The sequence below is a fragment of the Oncorhynchus clarkii genome, chromosome 5 (assembly GCF_045791955.1).
Source record: "Oncorhynchus clarkii lewisi isolate Uvic-CL-2024 chromosome 5, UVic_Ocla_1.0, whole genome shotgun sequence".
Classification (NCBI taxonomy): domain Eukaryota; kingdom Metazoa; phylum Chordata; class Actinopteri; order Salmoniformes; family Salmonidae; genus Oncorhynchus; species Oncorhynchus clarkii.
Window position 1 is genome coordinate 83,859,428 of NC_092151.1, and position 23,875 is coordinate 83,883,302.

Genomic DNA, 23,875 nt, shown 5'->3' on the forward strand with positions numbered 1-23,875 from the left:
GCTGCCTCTCTGCTGCCTCTCTTCTCCCTCTCTGCTGCCTCTCTTCTCCCTCTCTGCTGCCTCTCTTCTCCCTCTCTGCTGCCTCTCTTCTCCCTCTCTGCTGCCTCTCTACTCCCTCTCTGCTGCCTCTCTACTCCCTCTCTGCTGCCTCTCTTCTCCCTCTCTGCTGCCTCTCTACTCCCTCTCTGCTGCCTCTCTACTCCCTCTCTGCTGCCTCTCTTCTCCCTCTCTGCTGCCTCTCTTCTCCCTCTCTGCTGCCTCTCTATTCCCTCTCTGCTGCCTCTCTACTCCCTCTCTGCTGACTCTCTTCTCTCTCTCTGCTGCCTCTCTTCTCCCTCTCTGCTCCCTCTCTGCTCCCTCTCTGCTCCCTCTCTGCTCCCTCTCTGCTCCCTCTCTGCTCCCTCTCTGCTCCCTCTCTGCTGCCTCTCTGCTGCCTCTCTGCTGCCTCTCTTGTCCCTCTCTGCTGCCTCTCTTCTCCCTCTCTGCTGCCTCTCTTCTCCCTCTCTGCTGCCTCTCTTCTCCCTCTCTGCTGCCTCTCTTCTCCCTCTCTGCTGCCTCTCTTCTCCCTCTCTGCTGCCTCTCTTCTCCCTCTCTGCTGCCTCTCTTCTCCCTCTCTGCTGCCTCTACTCCCTCTCTGCTGCCTCTCTTCTCCCTCTCTGCTGCCTCTCTTCGCCATCGCTACTCCCTCTCTTCGCCATCGCTACTCCCTCTCTGCTCCCTCTCTTCTCCCTCTCTGCTGCCTCTCGTCACCATTGCTACTCCCTCTCTGCTGCCTCTCTTGTCCCTCTCTGCTGCCTCTCTGCTCCCTCTCTGCTGCCTCTCTTCTCCCTCTCTGCTGCCTCTCTGCTGCCTCTCTTCTCCCTTTCTGCTGCCTCTCTTCGCCATCGCTACTCCCTCTCTCTCCAGCTACAAGCGTTTCATCCCGGAGAAACTGAACAGGCAAATCAAACAGCGGAACATTCTCACCCGGCTCCGCATCAACAACGTCTTCAAGAACTTCCTGAATGAGTTCAACAGTCGCACTGTTCAGGACAGTAACATCACACTGTACGACCTGAAGATCAAGTACCTGTCCACCCTGGAAGGCCTGACCCGGGGCCTGGGGAGGGAGATGCTGGAGCCCAGGGCCCTGGTAGTTACCCAAGAGGTAGAGACCAATGGGGAGCTGAGCCACGGGCCTGAGTCCTCCCTGGCCATGGAGGTCCAGGTTACTGGCACCACAGGGATATCATACAGGAGGAAGCCCCCTAATGTGAGTGGTCACTGGGTCCTTTTTTATGTTAAGGAGGATGTGTGGGATTTGAGTTGAGTTGGTGTGAGATGTTTGGAGATTTTCAAATGTTTTTTTATGGATTTGAATGTGTAGAATGTGGTATTTGTGTGGGTGTGATTTTGAGTTGGCTTGAGAAACTGTATATTATCTCTGAAGTTGGAGTGAATTTGGAAGTTATTGATCTGAATGTATTTAGAAACTCATCTAAGAGAAATCTCTTGACAATGTATTTTTCTTTCATTGGCAATAGAATACCTTGATCCTGAAGGAGAAGAACAAGTCCAAAAAGAACAAGTTTGAGGGCAAACAGACCAAGAAGAACGACGCCAGCGAAGGCTGGGTGACATTCTGTGACTTCCACGAGATCACACACATTGTCATCAAAGAGTCCACTGTCACCATCTTCAGACAGGATAACAAGAAGATGGTGAGACACACATCTCTCCAAACACTACCTGAGCTTGGATTACTAGATTAAGCAGTGACCGTAGCATATTAATGAGTGATTAATGAACGTTGTCTCTACTGTACCGTCTTAGCTCCAGCCAGCCAGAGTTCAAATGTCACCGGGCCTAACAGCCAGCCAACATAGCTAAGGGACAAATAATGTGATTAGTAGTCTGTGTTTAGATTATCGGCCAGTTTCTACTGTGAAATGCTTTGTCGATACAGGCCCAGGACACTAGGGAATGGACACAAGAAAGGAAACTAGTGCAGTGTTTTGGAACAGACTAAAGGCAACAGCTAATGGGGATCTAAATAAAGACAAAAATAATCAAATGTTTTGATTTCTAAAGTATTTCTTACTATTGTTTAATGCTCCTATTGTCCCACAGGAGGTGCAGCTGGAGTTTAAAGGAGAGGCGCTGGCGTTCGCTGCCCTGGTGGATGGGTACTTCCGTCTGACAGTAGATGCCCATCACTACCTGTGCACAGAGGTGGCCCCTTCCTCTGTGGTGCAGAACCTACAGAACTGCTGTCATGGACCTATCTGGTCAGTACTCACTCTCTCTCGGTGTGTGTCCATTTCTTTTTCTCTAGCTCGCTCTCTCTCTGACTGTTTCTCTCTCTCTTTCTGTCTTTTGTTCTCTCTCTTCATACCCATTTTTATCTTCCATCACTTCTATCTGTTTAACTTCTTAATCTAGCGTTGAGTTTTGTGTTGTTGACCGTTGGTTCTGTTTGTTCGTCCTGCAGTACGGAGTATGCCAACCAGAAGCTTCGTCAGGAGGGCAACGAGGAGGGAACCTACGTCCTGCGCTGGTCCTGTACTGACTACCATTACATCATCATGACCGTGGTCTGCAGCGAGGTAACACACACACATACACACTCTGAGAACTAGGTCCGGGACGATACCATTATCGCGATACTCGTTAGTGTTGTGGCAAGCAAATAAAAAACTATGCTGATTGAACTTCTTTAGGAAAATGGCTCTAATGTTGGAAACAAGCATCATTATGTTGTCTTCCAGAGTCAAATGTATTTATTTTCTAACCTATAGCACACAATATTTAACATACAGCAAGTTTTTAAAGGACCAAAGAGTTTGGTCTGCTTTGTGTTTTCATTTTTTGCCATGGAAAAAATATTGCGATACTGATATCGTCACAGCCCTACTGAGAACACAAACAATGTATTTCTGCAGGCAGGGAGAGTGGGGTGGAAATGACTGAAGTGGGCGAGGTGGAACAAGTGGAGAAGTCAGATAAAAGGCCAAAGTTCAGAGATCATTACACAAGGAAGTGACTAAGAACAGATATAACACAGATGATGCCAAAACATGACACACACACACTTACACACACACACTTACACACACACACACTGCTCATTGTCTGACTGTTTCGTTATTGTCTGATAAAGAGTACTGAAAGCCATGATGATGATGATAGAAGAGCAATTAAAGTCCTTTTCAGACAATGTGTGGTTACTGTCAAAACAAGCACATACCAGGTGACACACCAGAGTAGATTTTGAGCAGAGCCTGGTGGTCTGGTCTGGTGTCTGTATCACATCATCATGGTAAGATGTCCTACATTAGTAAACACTGTTGTTCAGTGTCAACACTCTGACTGAGCAGCCTCACATGCATGGACAACACATGGTCAAACAGGCTCCAAGTGTGCGTGCGTGGGCAAGAGAGAGAGTATGTGAGTGTGTTCTTGTTTGAGGCATCCATTCTCAATTAAATGAATTCAGTTTCAGTCAATAGCATGTGACTTAATGTACAGGCTGATTGGGATGTGGTGTTCCAGTGGACAGTTTGTTTTATCCAGCTAACTCGGGTCTAATCTAAACATAGTAGTGAAAACGGACTTAAAATACCTGCTAGCTTTGTTCAAAGACCTGCTAGCTTTGTTCAAAACCTGCTAGCTTTGTTCAAAACCTGCTAGCTTTGTTCAAAGACCTGCTAGCTCTGTTCAAAGACCTGCTAGCTCTGTTCAAAGACCTGCTAGCTCTGTTCAAAGACCTGCTAGCTCTGTTCAAAGACCTGCTAGCTCTGTTCAAAGACCTGCTAGCTCTGTTCAAAGACCTGCTAGCTCTGTTCAAAGACCTGCTAGCTCTGTTCAAAGACCTGCTAGCTTTGTTCAAATACCTGCTAGCTTTGTTCAAATACCTGCTAGCTCTGTTCAAAGACCTGCTAGCTCTGTTCAAAGACCTGCTAGCTCTGTTCAAAGACCTGCTAGCCCTGTTCAAAGACCTGCTAGCTCTGTTCAAAGACCTGCTAGCTCTGTTCAAAGACCTGCTAGCTCTGTTCAAAGACCTGCTAGCTCTGTTCAAAGACCTGCTAGCTCTGTTCAAAGACCTGCTAGCTCTGTTCAAAGACCTGCTAGCTTTGTTCAAAGACCTGCTAGCTTTGTTCAAATACCTGCTAGCTCTGTTCAAATACCTGCTAGCTCTGTTCAAAGACCTGCTAGCTCTGTTCAAAGACCTGCTAGCTCTGTTCAAAGACCTGCTAGCTCTGTTCAAAGACCTGCTAGCTCTGTTCAAAGACCTGCTAGCTCTGTTCAAAGACCTGCTAGCTCTGTTCAAAGACCTGCTAGCTCTGTTCAAAGACCTGCTAGCTTTGTTCAAAGACCTACTAGCTCTGTTCAAAGTATCGATTAGCCTTTTATTGACAGTAGTTGTAACATTTCACTACCAGCTGAACTCTGTGTGGTTGTTGTAACATCTTTCACTTCCTCTCTCCCTCTTCTTTTCTTCTCCTCTCTTTTGATTCCCCCAAACTGACCACTCACCTCTCCCTATGTCTCTCCCTCTATCTCCACCTCCCTTTCTTCAGTTGGATCTGTGTGAGTCGAGACAGGTGCGTCAGTATAAGAACTTCCAGATCGAGGTGGGTTCAGAGGGTTTTCGTCTGTATGGGACAGAGACCTACAGGTCATCTCTCAGAGAGCTGCTAGACCACCTGTCTGGACAGAACCTCCGTACCGACAACCTCCGCTTCCAGCTCAGCCGCTGCTGCCCCCCACAGCCCAGAGGTAGGGGGAGAGAGACACACACAGACACACATACGTACACACACCTTGGTCAGTATGAAACTCTCACTTCAGTTTTTACTATTTTTGTCGCAGTCCCTCAGAATGTCTTGTCAAACACACACATTGCCCTAAATCATTAGTGTGATTTGGCTCTGGTCTGCTGAAAGGATGTTCCTTTGAGAGCCTGTTTACACCACAAGTTCTAGTTTCTCTTAGCGACACTGCCTCACCATGGTTACCACTCACTTAACCATCTCAATACCTCAGCTCTGTTTTGTAGCTGTGTGCAACCGTGTGTGGATTTGGCTATGTGTTGTTGTATGTGTACACTGTAAAACCAAGTGTTTAGGATCTGAATGCATAACTAAACACTTTTCTGGAACACTTTCTAAACGCATCGAGGCATTTAGAATTTCAGTGAAAATGTGTCACAGTGTTTAGATTGTAAATATTTTTATTCACTGAAACACTTTTTAAACACGAGCACAATTATTCAGTACAAGGCGTTTAGGTTTTAAACAGTGTAGGGTGTAAAGCTGTATTTGCATACTTCCCAGCATGCCTTTTGAGTGAATGTGAGAGAGACCCACCCATGACTGTATTTGTTAGTGATATACATGGTTGTTGCATTCAATAAGGGAATGTGTTTCAATTAATATTTTACTTTAGATAATTTTGAACAATGTAAGTTATTTATCTTTGTATAGTATAAGATTGAAATCAACCAATGTGCATGAGGAAACATAGATATTAAAACAAGCTATTATAAAAATCTACCTGCAGCAAAACATGCTGGGAAATATGATAACAGAAATGAACTCACACAGTTGATTAACAAACATTTTTAAAAGATTTATTGAATCAAATGTCCTGTTTAGTTGACACATTCCTAACACTGATCTAAATAAAAGGCATGGAAAGTCACATCAATATTGAATGACTAAATGTACTATAAACAAGATGATAGGAAAGTAAAATCTGAACACTTAGGAGAAGTAGTTCTCCTGGTTGGAAACTGACTGGAAATAGATGACTAGCATGTTTAATCCTGCATTCTAAATGCCCGTTTTTCGGTTTTGTTTAGGTTATGAACTTGTTCAAACTTCAAATGTTTTCATTATTTTGCTGTGTGTGTGTGTGTGTGTGGGCTTTTCAGTGAGAGGGAGGGACAGTATCTACATGTGGGTGTTTTTGCAATCGTGTGTGTGTGTGTGCATGTACTGTGTGTCTGTAAGCACCCTGTCTTGTTTATCCTCTCTCTCTCTCTCTCTCTCTCTCTGTCTGTCTGTAAGCACCCTGTCTTGTTTATCCTCTCTCTCTCTCTGTGTCTGTAAGCACCCTGTCTTGTTTATCCTCTCTCTCTCTGTGTGTGTGTCTGTAAGCACCCTGTCTTGTTTATCCTCTCTCTCTCTCTGTGTGTCTGTAAGCACCCTGTCTTGTTTATCCTCTCTCTCTCTGTGTGTGTGTGTGTAAGCACCCTGTCTTGTTTATCCTCTCTCTCTCTGTGTGTGTGTCTGTAAGCACCCTGTCTTGTTTATCCTCTCTCCCTCTGTGTGTGTGTGTCTGTAAGCACCCTGTCTTGTTTATCCTCTCTCCCTCTGTGTGTGTGTGTCTGTAAGCACCCTGTCTTGTTTATCCTCTCTCCCTCTGTGTGTGTGTGTCTGTAAGCACCCTGTCTTGTTTATCCTCTCTCTCTCTGTGTGTGTGTGTCTCTGTAAGCACCCTGTCTTGTTTATCCTCTCTCTCTCTGTGTGTGTGCGCATGCATCAGGAGAAGGAAGACGGTGTAGTACTGTGGTTTCCACACTCACAGCTCTCCTCTGTTTACAGTGTGAGTGGGTTACCTGCTATGAGGGGCCCATCACAAGGGTGGAACATCATTTGTGATTTTATGGTAGGGGTGTTCGGTACGGGGACCTCGGTTCGGTCTGCACTGTGAATGAAAACATAATAGTATATTTACTAAATAAAAACACTGGCCCTATATGCTATGCCTATGCTGCTTTATAGGCCTAAGCCTCTTGAGTAAATCTGAGCTCAAAAACAAGTAGAGCTTATGCTTTTCTTCAACAAATAGAGTTATGCTTTTCTTCAACAAGTAGAGCTTATGCTTTTCTTCAACAAGTAGAGCTTATGCTTTTCTTCAACAAGTAGAGCTTATGCTTTTCTTCAACAAATAGAGTTATGCTTTTCTTCAACAAGTAGAGCTTATGCTTTTCTTCAACAAGTAGAGCTTATGCTTTTCTTCAACAAATAGTTATGCTTTTCTTCAACAAGTAGAGCTTATGCTTTTCTTCAACAAGTAGAGCTTATGCTTTTCTTCAACAAGTAGAGCTTATGCTTTTCTTCAACAAGTAGAGCTTATGCTTTTCTTCAACAAGTAGAGCTTATGCTTTTCTTCAACAAGTAGAGCTTATGCTTTTCTTCAACAAGTAGAGCTTATGCTTTTCTTCAACAAGTAGAGCTTATGCTTTTCTTAAACAAGTAGAGCTTATGCTTTTCTTAAACAAGTAGAGCTTATGCTTTTTTTAAACAAGTAGAGCTTATGCTTTTTAAAAAAAAACAAGTAGAGCTTATGCTTTTTAAAAAAAACAAGTAGAGCTTATGCTTTAAAAAAAAAAACAAGTAGAGCTTATGCTTTTTAAAAAAAAACAAGTAGAGCTTATGCTTTTTAAAAAAAAACAAGTAGAGCTTATGCTTTTTTTAAAAACAAGTAGAGCTTATGCTTTTTTTTTAAACAAGTAGAGCTTATGCTTTTTAAATTAACAAGTAGAGCTTATGCTTTTTAAATTAACAAGTAGAGCTTATGCTTTAAAAAAAAACAAGTAGAGCTTATGCTTTTTTTAAAAAACAAGTAGAGCTTATGCTTTTTTTTAAAAACAAGTAGAGCTTATGCTTTTTTTTAAAACAAGTAGAGCTTATGCTTTAAAAAAAAAACAAGTAGAGCTTATGCTTTTTTTAAAAAACAAGTAGAGCTTATGCTTTAAAAAAAAACCAAGTAGAGCTTATGCTTTTTAAAAAAAACAAGTAGAGCTTATGCTTTTTTTTTAAAAACAAGTAGAGCTTATGCTTTTTTTTAAAAAACAAGTAGAGCTTATGCTTTTTTAAAAAACAAGTAGAGCTTATGCTTTAAAAAAAAGTAGAACTTATGCTTTTTTTTAAAAACAAGTAGAGCTTATGCTTTTTTTTAAAAACAAGTGGAGCTTATGCTTTTAAAAAAAAACAAGTAGAGCTTATGCTTTTTTTTTAAAAACAAGTAGAGCTTATGCTTTTTTTTAAAACAAGTAGAGCTTATGCTTTTTTTTAAACAAGTAGAGCTTATGCTTTTAAAAAAAACAAGTAGAGCTTATGCTTTAAAAAAAAAACAAGTAGAGCTTATGCTTTTTTTTAAACAAGTAGAGCTTATGCTTAAAAAAAAAAAGTAGAACTTATGCTTTTTTTTAAAAACAAGTAGAGCTTATGCTTTTAAAAACAAGTAGAGCTTATGCTTTTTTTTAAAAACAAGTAGAGCTTATGCTTTAAAAAAAAACAAGTAGAGCTTATGCTTTTTTTTAAAAAACAAGTAGAGCTTATGCTTTTTTTTAAAAAACAAGTAGAGCTTATGCTTTTTTTAAAAAAACAAGTAGAGCTTATGCTTTAAAAAAAAAAACAAGTAGAGCTTATGCTTTTTTTTTAAACAAGTAGAGCTTATGCTTTTTTTTAAACAAGTAGAGCTTATGCTTAAAAAAAAAAACAAGTAGAGCTTATGCTTTTTTTAAAAAACAAGTAGAGCTTATGCTTTTTTTTTAAAACAAGTAGAGCTTATGCTTTTTTTTAAAACAAGTAGAGCTTATGCTTTAAAAAAAAAACAAGTAGAGCTTATGCTTTTTTTAAAAAACAAGTAGAGCTTATGCTTTAAAAAAAAAACAAGTAGAGCTTATGCTTTTTAAAAAAAACAAGTAGAGCTTATGCTTTTTTTTTAAAAACAAGTAGAGCTTATGCTTTTTAAAAAAAAACAAGTAGAGCTTATGCTTTTTTTAAAAACAAGTAGAGCTTATGCTTTTTTTTTTAAACAAGTAGAGCTTATGCTTTTTAAATTAACAAGTAAAGCTTATGCTTTAAAAAAAAACAAGTAGAGCTTATGCTTTTTAAAAAAAAAACAAGTAGAGCTTATGCTTTTTTTTAAAAAACAAGTAGAGCTTATGCTTTTTTTAAAAAACAAGTAGAGCTTATGCTTTTTTATTTTAAACAAGTAGAGCTTATGCTTTTTTTTAAACAAGTAGAGCTTATGCTTTTTTTAAAAAACAAGTAGAGCTTATGCTTTTTTTAAAAAACAAGTAGAGCTTATGCTTTTTTTAAAAACAAGTAGAGCTTATGCTTTTTTTTCAAACAAGTAGAGCTTATGCTTTTTAAAAAAACAAGTAGAGCTTATGCTTTTTTTTAAAAACAAGCAGAGCTTATGCTTTTTTTTAAACAAGTAGAGCTTATGCTTTTTTATTTTAAACAAGTAGAGCTTATGCTTTTTTTTAAACAAGTAGAGCTTATGCTTTTTAAAAAAAAACAAGTAGAGCTTATGCTTTTTTTTAAAACAAGTAGAGCTTATGCTTTTTTTTTAAGCAAGTAGAGCTTATGCTTTTTTTTTTAAACAAGTAGAGCTTATGCTTTTTTTTTAAACAAGTAGAGCTTATGCTTTTTTTTTTAAACAAGTAGAGCTTATGCTTTAAAAAAAAGTAGAACTTATGCTTTTTTTTAAAAACAAGTAGAGCTTATGCTTTTTTTAAAAAACAAGTGGAGCTTATGCTTTTAAAAAAAAAACAAGTAGAGCTTATGCTTTTTTTTTTAAAACAAGTAGAGCTTATGCTTTTTTTAAAAACAAGTAGAGCTTATGCTTTTTTTTAAACAAGTAGAGCTTATGCTTTTAAAAAAAACAAGTAGAGCTTATGCTTTAAAAAAAAAACAAGTAGAGCTTATGCTTTTTTTTAAACAAGTAGAGCTTATGCTTAAAAAAAAAAAGTAGAACTTATGCTTTTTTTAAAAAACAAGTAGAGCTTATGCTTTTAAAAACAAGTAGAGCTTATGCTTTTTTTTAAAAACAAGTAGAGCTTATGCTTTAAAAAAAAAACAAGTAGAGCTTATGCTTTTTTTTAAAAAACAAGTAGAGCTTATGCTTTTTTTTAAAAAAACAAGTAGAGCTTATGCTTTTTTTAAAAAAACAAGTAGAGCTTATGCTTTAAAAAAAAAAACAAGTAGAGCTTATGCTTTTTTTTTAAACAAGTAGAGCTTATGCTTTTTTTTAAACAAGTAGAGCTTATGCTTTAAAAAAAAAACAAGTAGAGCTTATGCTTTTTTTAAAAACAAGTAGAGCTTATGCTTTTTTTTAAAAACAAGTAGAGCTTATGCTTTTTTTAAAAACAAGTAGAGCTTATGCTTTAAAAAAAAAACAAGTAGAGCTTATGCTTTGTTTTTTAAACAAGTAGAGCTTATGCTTTTCTTAAACAGGTAGAGCTTATGCTTTTCTTCAACAAATAGAGTTATGCTTTTCTTCAACAAGTAGAGCTTATGCTTTTCTTAAACAAGTAGAGCTTATGCTTTTCTTAAACAAGTAGAGCTTATGCTTTTTTTTAACAAGTAGAGCTTATGCTTTGTTTTTTAAACAAGTAGAGCTTATGCTTTTTTTTTAAACAAGTAGAGCTTATGCTTTGTTTTTTAAACAAGTAGAGCTTATACTTTAAAAAAAAAACAAGTAGAGCTTATGCTTTTTCTTTTAAACAAGTAGAGCTTATGCTTTTTCTTAAAACAAGGAGAGCTTATGCTTTTTCTTAAACAAGTAGAGCTTATGCTTTTTCTTAAACAAGTAGAGCTTATGCTTTTTCTTAAACAAGTAGAGCTTATGCTTTTCTTAAACAAGTAGAGCTTATGCTTTTCTTAAACAAGTAGAGCTTATACTTTTCTTAAACAAGTAGAGCTTATGCTTTTCTTAAACAAGTAGAGCTTATGCTTTTCTTAAACAAGTAGAGCTTATGCTTTTCTTAAACAAGTAGAGCTTATGCTTTTCTTAAACAAGTAGAGCTTATGCTTTTCTTAAACAAGTAGAGCTTATGCTTTTCTTAAACAAGTAGAGCTTATGCTTTAAAAAAACAAAAGTAGAGCTTATGCTTTAAAAAACAAAAGTAGAGCTTATGCTTTTTTTAAAAACAAGTAGAGCTTATGCTTTAAAAAAACAAAAGTAGAGCTTATGCTTTTTTTTAAAAACAAGTAGAGCTTATGCTTTTTTTTAAAAACAAGTAGAGCTTATGCTTTTTTTTTAAAACAAGTAGAGCTTATGCTTTAAAAAAAAAAAAAACAAGTAGAGCTTATGCTTTTAAAAAAAAAACAAGTAGAGCTTATGCTTTAAAAAAAAAAACAAGTAGAGCTTATGCTTTTTTATTTTAAACAAGTAGAGCTTATGCTTTTTTATTTTAAACAAGTAGAGCTTATGCTTTTTTTTAAAAACAAGTAGAGCTTATGCTTTTTTATTTTAAACAAGTAGAGCTTATGCTTTTTTTTTTAAACAAGTAGAGCTTATGCTTTTTTTAAAAACAAGTAGAGCTTATGCTTTTTTTAAAAAACAAGTAGAGCTTATGCTTTTTTTAAAAACAAGTAGAGCTTATGCTTTTTTTAAAAAACAAGTAGAGCTTATGCTTTTAAAAAAACAAACAAGTAGAGCTTATGCTTTTTTTTAAAAAACAAGTAGAGCTTATGCTTTAAAAAAAAAAAACAAGTAGAGCTTATGCTTTTTTTAAAAAACAAGTAGAGCTTATGCTTTTTTTAAAAAACAAGTAGAGCTTATGCTTTTAAAAAAAAACAAGTAGCGCTTATGCTTTTTTTTCAAACAACTAGAGCTTATGCTTTTTTTTCAAACAACTCGAGCTCATGCTGTTTTGAAAAACAACTCAAGCTTATGCGCATGTTGCACTCAAAATTTGAATCTTAATTTGGGGCATTTCAAGCTGTTCTTTTGTGAGAGGCAGCTGGGAAATAGTTATGTACGACGGCGAGTGGTGGGGTCGATAAACCAGGAGGATTCTCCATCATTGTTTGATGATGGAGAATCCCTGTAGGTTGATGGATGGAGAATCCCAGTTTCCCAGTAGATTACAATGGCGATGGATAGAGAGTTGCCTGCCCCGGTCTGCTAACTGCTAGCCCCTGCTAACTGCTTGCTTGCTAACTCGGTCTGCTAACTGCTAGCTTGCCAGCCCCGGTCTGCTAACTGCTAGCTTGTTTAGCCCAACCTACTAACTGTTAGCGTGTTAGCATCGGCCTGCTAACTGTCTGAATCGCCGTGTCCCCAGTCAGCCCAACCACTCACTGGACCCATATGTTCACTTGGCTACGCATGCCTCTCTCTAATATCAATATGCCTTGTCCATTACTGTCTTGGTTAGTGATTACTGTCTTATTTCACTGTAGAGCCTCTAGCCCTGCTCAATATGCCTTAACCAACCATGTTGTTCCACCTCATACATATGCGACGACATCACCTGGTTTAAACTTCTCTAGAGACTATATCTCAGGTGCTCTCATTGGTTGACTTCTGTAACCGTAAAAACCTTGTTTTTATGCATGTTAACATTAGAAGCCTATTCCCCAAGTTTGTTTTACTCACTGCCTTAGCACACACTCTGCCAACCCGGATGTCTTAGCCGTGTCTGAATCCTAGCTTAGGAAAACCACCAAAAACCCTGAAATCTCCATTGCTAACTATGACATTTTCCGCCAAGATGCAACTGCCAAAGGGGGCGGTGTTGCAATCTACTGCAAAGATAGCCTGCAGAGTTCTGTATTACTATCCAAGTCTGTACCCAAACAATTCGAGCTTCTACTTCTAAAAATTCACCTTTCCAGAAACAAGTCTCTCACTGTTGCCGCTTGCTATAGACCTCCTCCTGCCCCCCTCGATACCATATGTGAATTGATTGCCCCCCATCTATCTTCTGAGCTCGTTCTACTAGGTTACCTAAACTGGGACATGTTTAACACCCCGGCCATCCTACAATCTAAGCTTGATGCCCTCAATCTCACACAAATTATCAATGAACCTACCAGGTACAACTCTAAATCCATAAACATGGGCACCCTCATAATGCCATCCTAACTAATTTGCCCTCCAAATACACCTCTGCTGTTTTCAATCAAGATCACTGACTCATTGCCTGCATCCGTAATGGGTCTGCGACCAAACGACCACCCCTCATCACTGTCAATCGCTCCCTAAAACACTTCTGCGAGCAGGCCTTTCTAATCGACCTGGCCGGGGTATCCTGGAATGATATTGACCTCATCCCGTCAGTAGATGATGCCTGGCTATTCTTTAAAAGTGCCTTCCTCACCATCTTAAATAAGCATGCCCCTACCCCGGTCAACTGCCCGGCACCCTCCACAGCAACCCGCCAAAGCCCCCACCATTTCTCCTTCACCCAAATCCAGATAGCTGATGTTTTGAAAGACCTGTCTGCCCTTGACCAGCACAAAAACATCCTGTGGCGTTCTGCATTAGCATCGAATAGCGCCCGTGATATGCAACTTTTCAGGGAAGTTAGGAACAAATATACACAGGCAGTTTGCTTTCCTAAGGCTAGCTTTTTCAAACAGAAATTTGCATCCTGTAGTACTAACTCAAAAAAGTTCTGGGACACCTGTAAAGTCCATGGAGAATAAGAGCACCTCCTCCCAGCTGCCCACTGCTTTGAGGCTAGGAAACACTGTCACCACCAATAAATCCACTATAATTGAGAATTTCAATAAGCATTTCTCTACGGCTGGCCATGCTTTCCACCTGGCTACCCATACCCCGGTCAACTGCCCAGCTCCCTCCACAGCAACCCGCCAAAGCCCCCACCATTTCTCCTTCACCCAAATCCAGATAGCTGATGTTCTGAAATAGCTGCAAAGTCTGGACTCCTACAAATCAGCCGGGCTAGACAATCTGGACCCTCTCTTTCTAAAATTATCTGCCGAAATTGTTGCAACCCCTATTACTAGCCTGTTCAACCTCTCTTTTGTATCGTCTGAGATTCCCAAAGATGGAAAGCTGCCGCGGTCATCCCCCTCTTCAAAGGGGGTGACACTCTAGACCCAAACTGCTACAGACCTATATCTATCCTACCCTGTCTTTCTAAGGTCTTCAAAAGCCAAGTTAACAAACAGATCACCGACCATTTCGAATCCCACCGTACCTTCTCCAGTATGCAATCTGGTTTCAGAGCTGGTCATGGGTGCACCATAGCCATGCTCAAGGTCCTAAACGACATCATAACCGCCATCAATAACAGACATTACTCTGCAGCCGTATTCATCGACCTGGCCAAGGCTCGATAGCCTTGGTCTCTCAAATGATTGCCTCGCCTGGTTTACCAACTACTTCTCTGATAGAGTTCAGTGTGTCAAATTGGAGGGCCTGTTGTCCGGACCTCTGGCAGTCTCTATGGGGTGCCACAGGGTTCAATTCTCGGGCCAACTCTTTTCTCTGTATACATCAATGATGTTGCTCTTGCTGCTAGTGATTCTCTGATACACCTCTACGCAGACGACACCATTCTGTATACTTCTGGCCCCTCTTTGGACACTGTGTTAACTAACCTCCAGACGAGCTTCAATGCCATACAACTTTCCTTCCGTGGCCTCCAACTGCTCTTAAACGCAAGTAAAACTAAATACATGCTATTCAACCGATCACTGCCCGCACCTGCTCGCCTGTTCAGCATCACTACTCTGGACTGCTCTGACTTGGAATATGTGGACAACTACAAATACCTAGGTGTCTGGTTAGACTGTAAACTCTTCTTCCAGACTCACCAATCCAGACTTCCAATCCAAAATTAAATCTAGAATCGGCTTCCTATATCGCAACAAAGCATCCTTCACTCATGCTGACAAACATACCCTCATAAAACTGACCATCCTACCGATCCTCGACTTCGGTGATGTCATCTATTGAATAGCCTCCTACACTCTACTCAACAAACTGGATGCAGTCTATCACAGTGCCATCCGTTTTGTCACCAAAGCCCCATACACTACCCACCATTGCGACCTGTATGCTCTCGTTGCCTGGTCCTTGCTTCATACTCGTCGCCAAACCCACTGGCTCCAGGTCATCTACAAGTCTCTGCTAGGTAAAGCCCCGCCTTATCTCAGCTCACTGGTCACCATAGCAGCACCCACCCGTTGCACAAGCTCCAGCAGGTATTTCTCACTGGTCACCCCCAAAGCCAATTCCTCCTTTGGTCATCTTTCCTTCCAATTCTCTGCTGCCAATGAGTGGAACGAACTGCAAAAATCTCTGAAGCTGGAGACTCATATCTCCCTCACTAGCTTTAAGCACCAGCTGTCAGAGCAGCTCACAGATCACTGCACCTGTACATAGCCCATCTATCTACCTACCTCATCCCCATACTGTATTTATTTATTTAACTTGCTCCTTTGCTCCCCAGTTTCTCAACTTGCACATTCACCTACTGCACATCTACCATTCCAGTGTTTAGTTGCTATATTGTAATTACTTCGCCACCATGGCCTATTTATTGCCTTAACTCCCTTATCTTACCTCATTTACACTCACTGTATATAGACTTTTTGTTTTATTTTGTTCTACTGTATTATTGACTGTATGTTTTGTTTATTCCATGTGTAACTGTGTTGTTGTATGTGTCGAATTGCTATGCTTTATCTTGGCCAGGTCGCAGTTGCAAATGAGAACTTGTTCTCAACTAGCCTACCTGGTTAAATGAAGGTGAAATAAAACAATAAAATGGTAAAACAAGGAATAATCACACAAATGTGGACATTTTTCCAGTCCCCATAAGGAAAAAGTATATTTTAAGGGTTAGAATTCAGGTTAGGATTTTGAATGGGAATCAATTGTTTGGTCCCCACAAGGATAGTAAAACAAATGTGTGTGTGTGTTTGTGTGTTGTCAACCACAGAGAGTTCGCATTGTCAGAACATCACTTCCTCCTCTTCACCCAGCCACATACTGCGGGGGCGTTCAAACTCCACACACACACCAACGTGCATATACTCATGTGTACTACTCGCATATACACACCCATTTTGCTTATGCAAGCAGACATACTTGTTGTTTTCAAGCCGAAACCCCCCCCCCTTGCCCCATCCCCACCAAATAATAAAGACGTCAGACCAAACTCAACAGCACGTGTCACAGTCAACAAATTGCGTACCATGACCTACATTTTGTTTGTTAACATAGGCTACATTGTCTCTTGGGTTGATATGTAAACAATGTTGCTTCATCTCCACATGGTATAAGCCATTCATAGTCTTTGTTCATTCTTTACCAGCTGATAGGGAGACTGGTGTTTTGTTGCAGAAGCGTGGGTGGTGTTCATTAGGTACCAGAACTGAAAAGTTTAAAGGTCCCATGCAGCTGTTTTTATCTCCAACAATTAAGTACCATATTATGATTGTTTTCAATTAAAATGGTAAAAAAGAAACAAAAAATAGCTTCTTTGCAAATAGCAATTTCTCAGGCAATAATTTAGCTAGGACTGTCTTGGAGTGATCTGAATGGGGAGGGGACAATGGACAATTTTCTGAGGTTTAGAACTCTCTTTGTTATTAACTAAAGGGACATTTCTATTTTTTTCAACTACATATTCATCACCTCTAGCATCACCCTGACATCAACATACAGTAGCATTCAAAAGTTTGGACACACCTACTCATTCAAGAGTTTTTCTTTATTTGTACTGTTTTCTACATTGTAGAATAATAGTGAAGACATGACAACTATGGAATAACACACATGGAATCATGTAGTAACCAAAAAAGTGTTAAAGAAATTAAAATATATTTTAGATTTTAGATTCTTCAAAGTAGCCACTCTTTGCCTTGATGACAGCTTTGTACACTCTTGGCATTTCAATTAACAGGTGTGCCTTGTTAAAAGTTCATTTGAGGAATTTCTTTCCTTCTTAATGTGTTTGAGCCAATCAGTTGTGTTGTGACAAGGTGGGGGTGGTTAACAGAAGGTAGCCCTAGCCCTATTTGGTAAAAGACCAAGTCCATATTATGGCAAGAACAGCTCAAATAAGCAAAGAGAAACGACATGAAGACATGAAGGTCAGTCAATCCAGAAAATGTCAAGAACTTTGTAAGTATCTTGAAGTGCAGTGGCGAAAACCATCAAGAGCTATGATGAAACTGGCTCTCATGAAGACTGCCACAGGAAAGGAAGACCCAGAGTTAACTCTGCTGCAGAGGATAAGTTCATTAGAGTTACCAGCCTCAGAAATTGCAGCCCAAATAAATGCTTCACAGAATTCAAGTAACAGACACATCTCAACATCAACTGTTCAGAGGAGACTGCGTGAATATGGCCTTCATGGTCGAATTGCTGCAAAGAAACCATTACTAAAGGACACCAATAATAAGAAGAGACTTGCTTGGGCCAAGAAACACCAGCAATAGACGTTAGACCGGTGGAAATCTGTCTTTGGTCTGATTAGTCCAAATTTGAGATTTTTGGTTCCAACCTCCTTCTCTTTGTGAACCGCAGAGTAGGTGAACGGATTATCTCTGCATGTGTGGTTCCCACTGTGAAGCATGGAGGAGGTGGTGAGGGGTGCTTTTCTGGTGACACTGTCTGTGATTTATTTAAAATTCAAGGCACACTTAACCAGCATGGCAACCACAGCATTCTGCAGCGATAAGCCATCCCATCTGGTTTGCGCTTAGTGAGACAATCATTTTTTTTTCAACAGGACAATGACCCAACACACCTCCAGGCTGAGTAAGAGCAATTTGACCAAGGAGAGTGATGGAGTGCTGCATCAGATGACCTGGCCTCCACAATCACCCAACCTCAACCCAATTGAGATGGTTTGGGATGAGTTGGACCGCAGAGTGAAGGAAATGAAGCCAACAAACCATTCCAGGTGAAGCTGATTGCTAGAATGCCAAGCTGTCATCAAGGCAAAGGGTGGCTACTTTGAAGAATCTCATATATATTTAGCTTTGCTTTAACACATTTTTTGGTTCCTACATGATTCCATGTGTTATTTCATAGATTTGATGTCTTCACTATTATTCTACAATGTAGAGAATAGTAAAATAAAGAAAAACCCTTGAATGAATAGGTGTGTCCAAACATTTGACTGGTTCTGTATGTGTCATGGAGCTGTTCTATGTTTTGTATAAAAAAAAAAAAAGAGAGGAAGTTAAGTGTTTCCAATGACATCATTAACCAATTAGGACATCATTAACCAATTAGTAGGCAATGCCTCATCATTTGTTAAAAGCCACTTTGCGGGCTCTACTGTTGTTGCTACGAGACGTTTCCACTTCACAATAACAACACTTGATCAGGGCAGCTCTAGCAGGGCAAAAATTTGACGAACTGACTTGTTGGAAAGGTGGCATCCTATGACTGTGTCATGTTGAAAGTCACTGAGCACTTCAGTAAGGCCATTCTACTACCAATGTTTGTCTGGAGATCGCATGGCTGTGCGCTCAATTTTATATACCTGTCAGCAACGGGTGTATACCTGTTGTGTGCCCTGGTGTGTGCTGCACTGGGCCTGTTGTGTGCTGCACTGGGCCTGTTGTGTGCTACACTGGGCCTGTTGTGTGCCCTGGTGTGTGCTGCACTGGGCCTGTTGTGTGCCCTGGTGTGTGCTGCACTGGGCCTGTTGTGTGCCCTGGTGTGTGCTGCACTGGGCCTGTTGTGTGCTGCACTGGGCCTGTTGTGTGCCCTGGTGTGTGCTGCACTGGGCCTGGTGTGTGCTGCACTGGGCCTGGTGTGTGCTGCACTGGGCCTGTTGTGTGCTGCACTGGGCCTGTTGTGTGTGCTGCACTGGGCCTGTTGTGTGCCCTGGTGTGTGCTGCACTGGGCCTGTTGTGTGCCCTGGTGTGTGCTGCACTGGCTAATGTGTGTGCGTGTGTGTTTCAGAGGTGTCCAACCTGCTGGTGGTAACTAAGGACAGAGTGCTGGTTCCCCAAACAACCCTGCAGGAGAGTCAACTCAGCTTCCACAGAATTCTCAAGGAGGAGATCATGCAGGTGCTGTATCACAAACACACACACTGCGACACACACACCTCTACACACACTGCGACACACACACACTCTTCGCACACTGTTACGCACACACACTGCTACGCATACACCTCTACATACACTGCGACACACTGCTACACACACACACTGCTAGAACCACATACGTTTTTTTTCTCGTTTTTTTCTCAAGAATGCGTAGCAGTGCAGACGTGGTTTGTCGTCATCTCGTTTACTTTTTGTATTTTTTGTATATATTCCAATTTATTTTTCAATCTCTTTTTCCCTTTTTAAATTAAATATACCTTCCAGTAACCCGCCTCACTCAATGTGACACGGATCCGCTATTTTTTAGACCTTATAGCCAAAACTTTCTTCAACAGCTAGCCAGCTAATTAGCTACTAGCTATTTAGTCATTGTTAGCCACTGCTAGTGGCCTTTACCCTCTGCTCATGCACCAGCCGTTTTTTAGCCTGGATAATACCTGCCAGCCTCGGATTGTTTTTCTCCACTACAACGCCGGATTCCTGCCGTAAACCCTGGACCATTGATCATCACAGCTAGCTAGCTGCCACTAAGTGACCCAGCCCCGAAGCTAGCCCTGAGCCAGGCGCATCTCCCGGCTAGCAAATGAAATGACCACAACTACAATACCTCTTTCGCCATCTGGCCCGGTCCCGTCGCCGACACGGCACCCCGCCGTACCACCACAATTGGTCCGCAGACGTAATTCCATCAGCTGTGCCTTCAACCGGCCTTTGCCGGACGTTGGAGCAGACGCTGTGTCTCCCGCGTGCTAGCGTAGCAATGACTACCCCGCGGCTTCCCTGTTCCAACTATTGCTGTACACTGGACCCTATGATCACTTGAGTACATAGCTGATGCCTGCTGGACTGTTCATTTATCACGGTACTCCACTTTGTTTACCTTTATTTATCTGTCGGCCCTAGCCCCGAACTCAGGCCCTGTGTGTAGCTAACCGACCCTCTCTGCCCATTCATCGCCATTTTACCTGTTGTTGTTGTTGTCTTAGCTGATTAGCTGCTGTTGTCTTACCTGTTGTTGTCTTAGCTAACTCTCCCAATCAACACCTGTGATTGCTTTATGCCTCGCTTTATGTCTCTCTCAAATGTCAATATGCCTTTGTATACTGTTGTTTAGGATAATTATCATTGTTTTAGTTTACTGCGGAGCCCCTAGACCCACTCAACATGTCCCACCTCCCACACATGCGGTGACCTCACCCAGTATAACCAGCGTGTCCAGAGATGCAACCTCGCTTATCATCACTCAGTGCCTGGGCTTACCTCCACTGTACCCGCACCCCACCATACCCCTGTCTGCACATTATGCCCTGAATCTATTCACCACGCCCAGAAATGTGCTCCTTTTATTCTCTGTCCCCAACGCACTAGACAACCAGTTTTGCTAGCCTTTAGCCGTACCCTCATCCTACTCCTCCTCTGTTCCTCGGGTGATGTGGAGGCTAACCCAGGCCCTGCGTGTCCCCAGGCACTCTCATTTGCTGACTTCTGTAATCGAAAAAGCCTTGGTTTCATGCATGTTAACATCAGAAGCCTCCTCCCTAAGTTTGTTTTACTCACTGCTTTAGCACACTCCGCCAACCCTGATGTCCTTGCCATGTCTGAATCCTGGCTTAGAAGGCCACCAATAATTCTTAGATTTCCATACCTAACTACAACATGTTCTGTCATACTTTCCAGGTCTATGCCCAAACAGTTCCAGCTTCTAATTCAAAAAATTAATCTCTCCAGAAATAAGTCTCTCACCGTTGCCGTCTGTTATAGACCCCCCTCAGCTCCCAGCTGTGCCATGGACACCATATGTGAATTGATTGCCCCTAATCTATCTTCAGAGTTCGTTCTGTTAGGTGACATAAACTGGGATATGCTTAACACCCCGGCAGTCCTACAAGCTAAGCTAGATGCCCTAAATCTCACACAAATCATCAAGGAACCCAGGAGGTACAACCCTAAATCCATAAACATGGGCACTCTCATAGATATTATCCTGACCAACTTGCCTCCAAATACACCTCTGCTGTTTTCAATCAGGATCTCAGCGATCACTGCCTCATTGCCTGCATCCACTATGGGTCCACGGTCAAACGACCACCCTTCATCACTGTCAAACGCTCCCTAAAACACTTCTGCGAGCAGGCCTTTCTAATTGACCTGGCCCGGGTATCCTGGAAGGATATTGACCTCATCCCGTCAGTGGAGGATGCCTGGTCGTTCTTTAAAAGTCATTTTCTCACCATCTTAAATAAGCATGCCCCTTTCAAAAAATGTAGAACTAAGAACAGATATAGCCCTTGGTTCACTCCAAACCTGACTGCCCTTGACGCGCACAAAAACATCCTGTGGCGGACTGCAATAGCATCGAATAGTCCCCGCTATATGCAACTGTTCAGGGAAGTCAGGAACCAATACACACAGTCAGGAAAGCAAAGGCTAGCTTTTTCAAACAAAAACTTGCATCCTGTAGCTCTAACTCCCAAAAGTTTTGGGACACTGTAAAGTCCGTGGAGAACAAGAGCACCTCCTCCCAGCTGCCCACTGTACTGAGGGTAGGCAACACGGTCACCAGCGTTAAAACCATGATAATTGAACATTTCAATAAGCATTTCTCTACGGCTGGCCATGCTTTCCTCCTGGCTACTTCAACCCCGGCCAACAGCTCCGCAACCCCCGCAGCTACTTGCTCGAGCTTCTCCTTCACCCAAATACAGATCGCAGATGTTCTGAAAGAGCTGCAAAACCTGGACCCGTACAAATCAGCTGGGCTAGACTATCTGGACCCTCTCTTTCTAAATTTATCCGCCGTCATTGTTGCAACCCCTATTACCTGTCTGTTCAACCTCTTTCGTATCCTCCGAGATCCCTAAAGATTGGAAAGCTGCCGCGGTCATCCCCCTCTTCAAAGGGAGTGACACTCTAGACCCAAACTGTTAGACAGTTTGGCCCTGCCCTGGCTTTCTAAAGTCTTTGAAAGCCAAGTAAATAAACAGATCCCTGACCATTTCGAATCTCACCATACCTTCTCCGCTGTGCAATCCGATTTCCGAGCTGGTCCTGGGTGCAGACACACTCAAGGTACTAAACGATATCATAACCGCCATTGATAAAAGACAGTACTGTGCAGCCGCTTCATCGACCTGGCCAAGGCTTTCGACTCTGTCACTCACCATGTTCTTATCGGCAGACTCAATAGCCTTGGTTTCTCAAATGACTGCCTCGCCTAGTTCACCAACTACTTCGCAGACAAAGTTCATTGTGTCAAATCGGAGGGCCTATTGTCCGGACCTATGGCAGTCTCTATGGGGATTCCACAGGGTACAATTCTCGGGCTGACTCTTTTCTCTGTATACATCAATGATGTTGCTCTTGCTGCTGGTGATTCTCTGATCCACCTCTACGCAGACGACACCATTCTGTATACATCTGGCCCTTCTTTGGACACTGTGTTAACAAACTTCCAAACAAGCTTCAATGCCACACAACACTCCTTCCGTGGCCTCCAACTGCTCTTAAACGTTAGCAAAGCTAAATGCATGCTTTTCAACCGTTCGCTGCCCGCACCTGCCCGCCCGACTAGCATCACTACTCTGGACGGTTCTGACCTTGAATACGTGGACAACTACAAATACCTAGGTGTCTGGCTAGACTGTAAACTCTCCTTCCAGACTCATATTAAACATCTCCAATCCAAAATTAAATCTAGAATCGTCTTTCTATTTTGCAAAAAAAGCCTCCTTCACTCACGCCGCCAAACTTACCCTAGTAAAACTGACTATCCTACCGATCCTCGACTTCGGCGATGTCATCTACAAAATAGCCTCCAATACTCTACTCAGCAAATTGGATGTAGTTTATTACAGTGCCATTCGTTGTGTTACCAAGCGCCTTATACCACCCACCACTGCGACCTGTATGCTCTAGTCGGCTGGCCCTCGCTACATATTCATCGCCAGACCCACTGGCTCCAGGTCATCTATAAGTCTATGCTAGGTAAAGCGCCGCCTTATCTCAGCTCACTGGTCACCATAGCAGCACCCACCCGTAGCACGCACTCCAGCAGGTATATCTCACAGGTCATCCCCAAATCCAACACCTCTTTGGCAGCCTTTCCTTCCAGTTCTCTGCTGCCAGTGACTGGAACGAATTACAAAAATCGCTGAAGATGGAAACATATTTCCCTCACTAACTTTAAACATCAGTTATCTGAGCAGGTAACCGATCGCTGCAGCTGTACATAGTCCATCTGTAAAAGCCCATCCAATCTACCTACCTCATCCCCATATTGTTTCTATTTACTTTGCTGCTCCTCTGCACACCAGTATCACTACTTATACATCATCATCTGCTCATCTATCACTCCAGTGTTAATCTGCTAAATTGTAATTGCTTTTCTACTATGGCCTATTTATTGCCTTTCCACCTCATGCCAACTGCACACACTGTATATAGACTTTCTTTTTTTCCCTATTGTGACTGCACGCTTGTTTACTCCATGTGTAACTCTGTGTTGTTGTTTGTGTCACACTGCTTTGCTTTATCTTGGCCAGGTCGCAGTTGTAAATGAGAACTTGTTCTCAACTAGCTTACCTGGTTAAATAAAGGTGAAATAAAAATAATAAAACACATGCACTCTACACACACTGCTAGACACACTGCTAGACACACACTACACACTCTGCTACACACACAAACCGTACCTCAGTCACATCCATCCATCCATCGGCTGAAAGAGACTTTGGCAATCTTTACTCTTCTAGGCACTTCAGTGTTTTCTTACTGGTGTTTGTCACCAGTGTGCATTTACGATGTGTGTATGTTATGAGTGTGTATTGACTAACTCTCTGTCCTCTTCCTCCTGTATCTATCAGGGAGAGCACCTGGGGCTGGGTACCCGGACCAACATCTATGCTGGAGTACTGAAGGTGAAGAGTGAGGAGGATGCAGGATACTATCCCTCTCAGGAGCTCAAAGTAGTGCTGAAGGTGTTGGGGTCTGGACACAGAGACATCTCCCTGGTAAGACACACATACACCATCTACATC

The 23,875-nt window shown here is 41.7% G+C and overlaps 1 protein-coding gene across 1 annotated transcript in view; it reads left to right on the top strand.

Annotated features, from left to right (window-relative positions):
* LOC139409475 (Janus kinase 1) overlaps nt 1-23,875 on the top strand; it is an 88,193-nt gene that overhangs the window by 21,485 nt on the left and 42,833 nt on the right. The window contains exons 6-12 of the mRNA XM_071154666.1: nt 907-1,252; nt 1,524-1,700; nt 2,110-2,267; nt 2,471-2,585; nt 4,560-4,758; nt 18,688-18,797; nt 23,702-23,848. Coding sequence (XP_071010767.1) covers nt 907-1,252; nt 1,524-1,700; nt 2,110-2,267; nt 2,471-2,585; nt 4,560-4,758; nt 18,688-18,797; nt 23,702-23,848 — 1,252 coding nt within the window. The remainder of the gene's footprint in view (nt 1-906; nt 1,253-1,523; nt 1,701-2,109; nt 2,268-2,470; nt 2,586-4,559; nt 4,759-18,687; nt 18,798-23,701; nt 23,849-23,875) is intronic.